General features: G+C 46.0%; 1 protein-coding gene across 5 annotated transcripts in view; it reads right to left on the bottom strand.

Annotated features, from left to right (window-relative positions):
* Nucleotides 1-1,600: 1,600 nt before the first annotated feature.
* The window catches only part of LOC308596108 (sodium-coupled monocarboxylate transporter 1-like), a 28,549-nt gene continuing 23,386 nt past the window's right edge, over nucleotides 1,601-6,763 (bottom strand). For all 5 annotated transcript variants that reach the window (XM_081210913.1, XM_081210914.1, XM_081210915.1 and 2 more), the window contains exons 13-15: nucleotides 6,415-6,518; nucleotides 2,360-2,445; nucleotides 1,601-1,814 (exon numbers count right to left, since the gene is read on the bottom strand). In XM_081210913.1, coding sequence (XP_081067039.1) covers nucleotides 1,710-1,814; nucleotides 2,360-2,445; nucleotides 6,415-6,518 — 295 coding nt within the window. In that variant the 3' untranslated portion in view covers nucleotides 1,601-1,709. The remainder of the gene's footprint in view (nucleotides 1,815-2,359; nucleotides 2,446-6,414; nucleotides 6,519-6,763) is intronic.

The raw sequence follows: 6,763 nt of genomic DNA, 5'->3' as shown, positions 1-6,763 counted from the left end.
CCACCTTGACATTCAGAATGAGGTGAGGGCTTCAAGAAAATCACCAACTTCAGCTACTGGAAAATTCTCCAGAACACTCAGAAATCTATCAGGTCCCATAAGACTCCCAAGGGAAGACCATCTGAATTGGTTCCCCACCTCTACTGCATGTGTGTATGTTGAGAGAACTGATGCTGCGAGCCCAAACTTTGCAGCTTGTGGTCTGACCATGACAAAGGGATCAATTCCATTCCTCCAATAACCACCACTCAACACTCACCCTGAAATGAGAGACTAAATCTGTTGTGTGTCCTGCCCTTTGCGTTCCTCCATTGACAACTTGGGGCAACCCCATGGTTGTCATGGAGGTCATAAAGTCTCAATCCAGATCAGACAATCCAACCTTAGCATGAATGTTGAAGTCACCCAGAACCACCATCCTGGGGTTCTCCAACACCAGACTGGAGACACTACCTCCGCCAACTTAGAAGGGGAGCCACTGAGCAACTGTCTGTCTGTCCTGCTGACCAAACAACTGTATTAATCCAAGCAGAGGGAAACTGCTACAGTGTTTATTGACCTGAAAGGGACTTTTCATGCTCTTTCAAGGAATATTGTTTCTTATATGTGATTTGTATATGCAAAAAATCTTCAAGGTGACCGCAGTATTCTTCACAGTTACTATATGGTATCCCTATAGATTGAGATGTCTAATTCTGCACCAGGCATTTTTCTTACATTATATTCTGGGGGTACCTAACTGGGTAGGATATGCAAACATGTGTCTGGAAATTGGTGTAGGTCAGTGTAGGTCCAAATACTAAATACTAAAATATGTGTTACGTCTTCATTTTTCTTCATTCATATCTATGCTAACAGATTAATATTTTAGACAACAATCCTATATAATTTTATATAAAAATACTTCAACGGCTGTTTTGTCTGAATCACTTCTAATGCTAGAGCAACAATAAACTTTCAGGGTTCTGACACAACATTTATATGATATTGAAAGACAAGATCTATACTCTCTGGCTAATAGAACTTGTTCCCCCATAGTTATGCTACTTCATCTTATGCTATTTCTGTAAAGAATATACAGGCTCATAAGAGCATTCATACCTGCCGTATTCAAAATGTTTTGCTGACAGCCATACTCCAGGGCAGTTTTGTTTGTTTGTCAGGGCATCAAGATAAAAGATTGGTAATGCCTTGTTTATCTGATCAAGTTTAATATATCACAGACCAGATGGCTATTTTTCTTCCTAATTTCCATGCACATAAGAGATCTGATTGCCTGTATTAGTTTAATTAGAGAAATTGTATCTTTTGTGTCCTGTTACTCTATTCCGTGTTTTAACAGGTCTTATGGCCATAATGAAGTGTTCATTGTAATCCCTTGGTATAAACAAAATGTAGAAGAGCTATCTTGTACACAGGATTTCCAACCAGTCAAACAGAACTATAATTAAAGTTCTTCAATGAGTGAGGCAGGTCTCTATATACTGCACTTCAAATTTTGATTTATACTCAATTTTAATCAGATTGTTACTTTTTCATAGGCTCTCGTTTACCCAAAACTGAGTCAGTTTGCTTATACTTTGGTTAACAAACCAACTACTGCTTCAATACAGATTTATTGAAAAAACACACACCAAAATTTCCATTTTTAAATACAATGAATAAAATGAAACATTGCTGGACTCCACTGCATTAATTGTTGTGCACCTCTATTTTCCCCTTTCCGTGTCATCCGTGGTACCTTCTACAGCACCTTCAGAAACCACTGTCTCCTCTGGATTAACCTTTGGATGAAGCTTTTCATACAGCTGTACCTGAAAATGTAATGGTCATAAATTCACATGTATAAGAAAAATCCTAGTTTTCTCTTTATAACCATAGTCCAGTGCAGAGTCAACTGCACTTAAGACCACTAACTTCAATGGTCTTAAGTGTAAAATTTGAGGCTATGCTTGACTCCACTCCAGTAAATGGTGTGTGCATGTTAAAATAAGGCTTCTTAGATTACACTCTAGATTAGATCTTGCACATTCAAAAGCATTGTGTAGGCAAAAGCTACATACAGTTCTTGTGTGTGTACATTTGGCACCTGCCGTTAGATCCTATCTACTCATGCCATGAAGTAGAGCAAGGGAGTACATATTAAAGGGTGACGAGCAAACAGGAATATATTTTGATGGAGCTGGTACTTCACATGAAGAATTTTATTGGCAGAGGCCAATATGTTTCATGCTTCTACTACATGCATGCTTCACAATATGTCTGAGATTAGGTTCTGAATACATACAGGTTATCTAGACGGGTGGACACTATCTGCCTATGAAATACGTATGAGAAAGACTTACAAAAGGATACTTACCCACTTAGATTTCCAAAACACAAAGTTGCCTATAAAGTCTTCTTTGCCAAAGAGAAGTCTGCTTTCCACGGTTTGCTGAAATCCTCCTAGAAGATAGTTAGATTAACAACATGATCTCACACAAGGCAATTCAGTTCCGGCACAGATATGACCTACTCATGCTCACTCCCCTCTGGAGAGAAAGTCTCCTCTCAGAACCAAAAAACAAAGATGGAATTTAGAAATTGCTCTATAGCTACTCAGCAATCTTATGTCATGTGAGGCAAAGAGGATTATTTCCAAAGATATCTCCTTGCCATATGTCAGATATGCTAAACTTGTTTCCAAGTAAAGGACCCCTGGATAGGCTATGGGGCACAGCACTCATCTCGCTTTTCAGGCTGAGGAAGCCAGCGTTTGTCCACAGCTTTCCAGGTCCTGTGGCCAGCATGACTAAACCACTTCTGGTGCAATGGGACACTGTGACAGAAGCCAGAGCGCACAGGAACGCAATTTACCTGCCCACCACAGCGTACCTATTTATTTACTTGCACTAGTGTGCTTTTGAACTACTAGGTTTCCAGGACTAACATGCTAGAACAGTGTTGCTCAAAGAGTGAGCTGGAACCAACCAGTGGGCCTGGAACTACTTTCAGGTGGGCTTCAGCCTGCCCACTGAGTCCTTACTCCCTTGCCCTACCTTGCCCCATCATTCTTTCTACTATGTCATACTAGTAACATGGACTCAGCTATACAGCTGCAAATAAAACACTTTAAGTGCAATATATAATATGACACAAAATGGCGATGGTGAGCTTTATGGGAAATTCATTGTTTGTTTTTCCTTTCTTCCTAGTTTTATTTTCCCCCATACCATATTTGTGTACCTCATGGAAGTTGCTCACCTCCGAGGCCTTAGAACCCAGCTTTGAAAATCTGCTGTTAACTTAGCAATTCTAAAGGAGTTTGAGATAGAAACAGAAGCAGTTCATCTGTTGACTTCTGAGGTGAACATTCAGGTGTGTCTTTTATGTTTCCTCAATTTCTTATTGAGAATTATTGGGGTTTGTCACTGTGCTGCATCTTGCGATGCTCCCTCTCACAACAAAGTATATCTTAAGAAATCTGCTTAGTCCGGGGGTCGGCAACCTGCGGCTCCAGAGCCGCATGCGGCTCTTTAAAGCCTTTGCTGCGGCTCCGGGGCGGTGGCGAGGGGAGGAGGCGAGGGGCGAAGGCGAGGGGCGGAGGTGAGCAGCCTGCTGCCCGGCGGGCGGGGCGCCCTAAAGCAGAGCGCCCCCCTCGCCAGGCAGACATCCGCAGCGTGGGGAGCCTTGCCGGACTTCCCGGCAAGGCTCCCCACGCTGCGGATAGCAGCCTGCCGCCCGGCGGGCAGGGCGCCCTAAAGCAGAGCGCCCCCCTCGCCAGGCAGACATCCGCAGCGTGGGGAGCCTTGCCGGACTTCCCGGCAAGGCACCCCACGCTGCGGATAGCAGCCTGCCGCCCGGCGGGCGGGGCGCCCTAAAGCAGAGCGCCCCCCTCGCCAGGCAGACATCCGCAGCGTGGGGAGCCTTGCCGGACTTCCCGGCAAGGCACCCCACGCTGCGGATAGCAGCCTGCCGCCCGGCGGGCGGGGCGCCCTAAAGCAGAGCGCCCCCCTCGCCAGGCAGACATCCGCAGCGTGGGGAGCCTTGCCGGACTTCCCGGCAAGGCTCCCCACGCTGCGGACAGCAGCCTGCCGCCCGGCGGGCGGGGCGCCCTAAAGCAGAGCGCCCCCCTCGCCAGGCAGACATCCGCAGCGTGGGGAGCCTTGCCGGACTTCCCGGCAAGGCTCCCCACGCTGCGGATAGCAGCCTGCCGCCCGGCGGCCGGGGCGCCCTAAAGCAGAGCGCCCCCCTCGCCAGGCAGACATCCGCAGCGTGGGGAGCCTTGCCGGACTTCCCGGCAAGGCTCCCCACGCTGCGGATAGCAGCCTGCCGCCCGGCGGGCGGGGCGCCCTAAAGCAGAGCGCCCCCCTCGCCAGGCAGACATCCGCAGCCTGGGGAGCCTTGCCGGACTTCCCGGCAAGGCTCCCCACGCTGCGGATAGCAGCCTGCCGCCCCGCAGGGGGGGCGCCCTGATGCAGAGCGCCCCTCGCGCAGGGCAGACATCGGCCAGCCCCACAAGCTCGGGGGACAGCAGGGAGGCGCAGCGCCGCCATCCCGCTGTTCCTCGACCTGGTTCGGTTTCCCCGACCTGCTTTTGGGGGGAAAATAAAGGGAAATTTTTTCCCCTTTATTTCCCCCCCAAAAAACTAGGTGCGTCCTATGGGGCGGAGCGTCCTATGGGGCGAAAAATACGGTATGTTTATAATGACGAATGCCTCATTATTAATTATTATTTACATCAGGCACTGATTATGATTTATGGTACACTGGGGCCCTGATTAATTTTCTATGGCATTTTGGGGCATTGATTATTGGGCATAGCAAGTCGTGGTCGCGTGGAATTTGTGCTTTGTGACCGTTTGAAGTGGGGTTTTTTTCTTGGGAGGCTGGGCGGCACGAAGAGAGGGATTATTTTTATAATGACGAGGATGACATTGGGCCCTCATTATTAATTATTATTTACATCAGGCACTGATTATGATTTATGGTTCACTGGGGCCCTGGTTTTCTTTGGCATTTTGTGGCATTGATTATGCAGTCGCGGTCGCGTGGAATTCCACGTGGAGTTAGTTGCCTGAAGCCCCTTTTTAGTTGCTTGAAGCCCCTTTTTAAACTTAAGCAGGTGAAAGTTTGGTGAATTGCTGCCAAGGAGTGTGGTGGAGTCTCCTTCTTTGGAGGTCTTTAAGCAGAGGCTTGACAACCATATGTCAGGAGTGCTCTGATGGTGTTTCCTGCTTGGCAGGGGGTTGGACTCGATGGCCCTTGTGGTCTCTTCCACATATGTATGTGAGCAGGTCTTCTCCAACATGAACTATATTAAAAACAAACACCGATCACGCCTCACAGATGACAGCTTGCAAGCCTGTGTGAAAATGAAGGTGATGTCTTACAGCCCTGATGTGCAGACACTGAGCACTGAGGTTCAGGAGCAAAAGTCCCATTAACCTGGTTACCTGGTTGTAAATTAAATATTTTAATTAGCTATTAATTTGTCCTTTTTTCTTGAGATTGACAGCTGACTGCACGATCCTGTATATATAGCATTAAGGCCAGAAACAATATATGCAGTGTTATATTTGTTTTAAATGTTGCAATGTTTTTGCGGCTCCCAGTTGTTGTTGTTTTTTCGGAAACGGGTCCAAGTGGCTCTTTTTGTCTTAAAGGTTGCAGACCCCTGGCTTAGTCCTTTGTGCAGTGGTACTTTGGGTTAAGAACTTAATTCGTTCTCGAGGTCTGTTCTTAACCTGAAACTGTTCTTAACCTGAGGTACCAGGTTTAGCTAATGGGGCCTCCCACTGCCGCCGCACCGCCAGAGCACGATTTCTGTTCTCACCCGGAAGCAAAGTTCTTAACCTGAGGTACTATTTCTGGGTTAGCAGAGTCTGTAACCTGAAGCGTCTGTAACCCGAGGTACCACTGTATTGGAGCTAGAGGGAGGAGCTGCTCCCCCTTCCCCTGGGTAAAGAATGGTAAGAAACAACATTCCATTTTCTTGGATCAACATGCCTATTTTTTGGCCTGAATGATGTCAAAGCTCAAATGATGGCATTAGTAGAGGAAGGGTCATAGAAGCTTCCATAATGGTGAGAAGGTGGCGTTTGACATCAGATCTACCTCTCCAAGATGAGAGCTCTTTCTCCAGAAAGGGACATACAGTACACTCCCAGGAACTAAATCATCTATTCAAATATGATCTCCATTCCAATGGGTAACATCTTAACAGTCCTGTTTTCAAAATAATCAAAATATTTTGACTACACTTGGGTCAGGATAAATTTTGAACACGTTATCATGGATGCAGCTCCCTGAATACTACTTTACATGCATGTTTTGCTTCATTAAAGATATATAGCAATACAAATTCAAATGAGCTTCAGACTGCGGATTTCTATGCTTTAATCAAAGCTTAATCAAAACTAGAAAAAATATTACCTGTCATTGCACTTACGATGGCTCCCACAATGAATGTGGTCAAAGTTCCTAATGTGCTAAAGTACAGATAGGACAGCGAGTACCAATACTCCTGAAGAAAAGATCTGAAAAGGGGAAAAAACATTTCCTTCCAAAATTATGCTGTATTGATATCCAAAAATTAGCTTAAGCATACTGTAATTTAAACTGACAAAGGCTGCAATCCTATATACACTTACTGGAGAGTAAGCCCCACTGAACTCAGTAGGACTTATTTCTGCACAGACATATATAGGATTGAACAGTCAGCATGTAGTCTTAAAGAGAAAGTACCGATACTGGCACAACGCTTTAATTTTCTGTTCTATGG

Source organism: Podarcis bocagei, assembly GCF_964188305.1.
Source record: "Podarcis bocagei genome assembly, chromosome: 10".
Classification (NCBI taxonomy): Eukaryota; Metazoa; Chordata; class Lepidosauria; order Squamata; family Lacertidae; genus Podarcis; species Podarcis bocagei.
The sequence above is the reverse complement of the archived record's forward strand: the minus strand, read 5'-3'. Positions and strand labels throughout refer to the sequence as shown.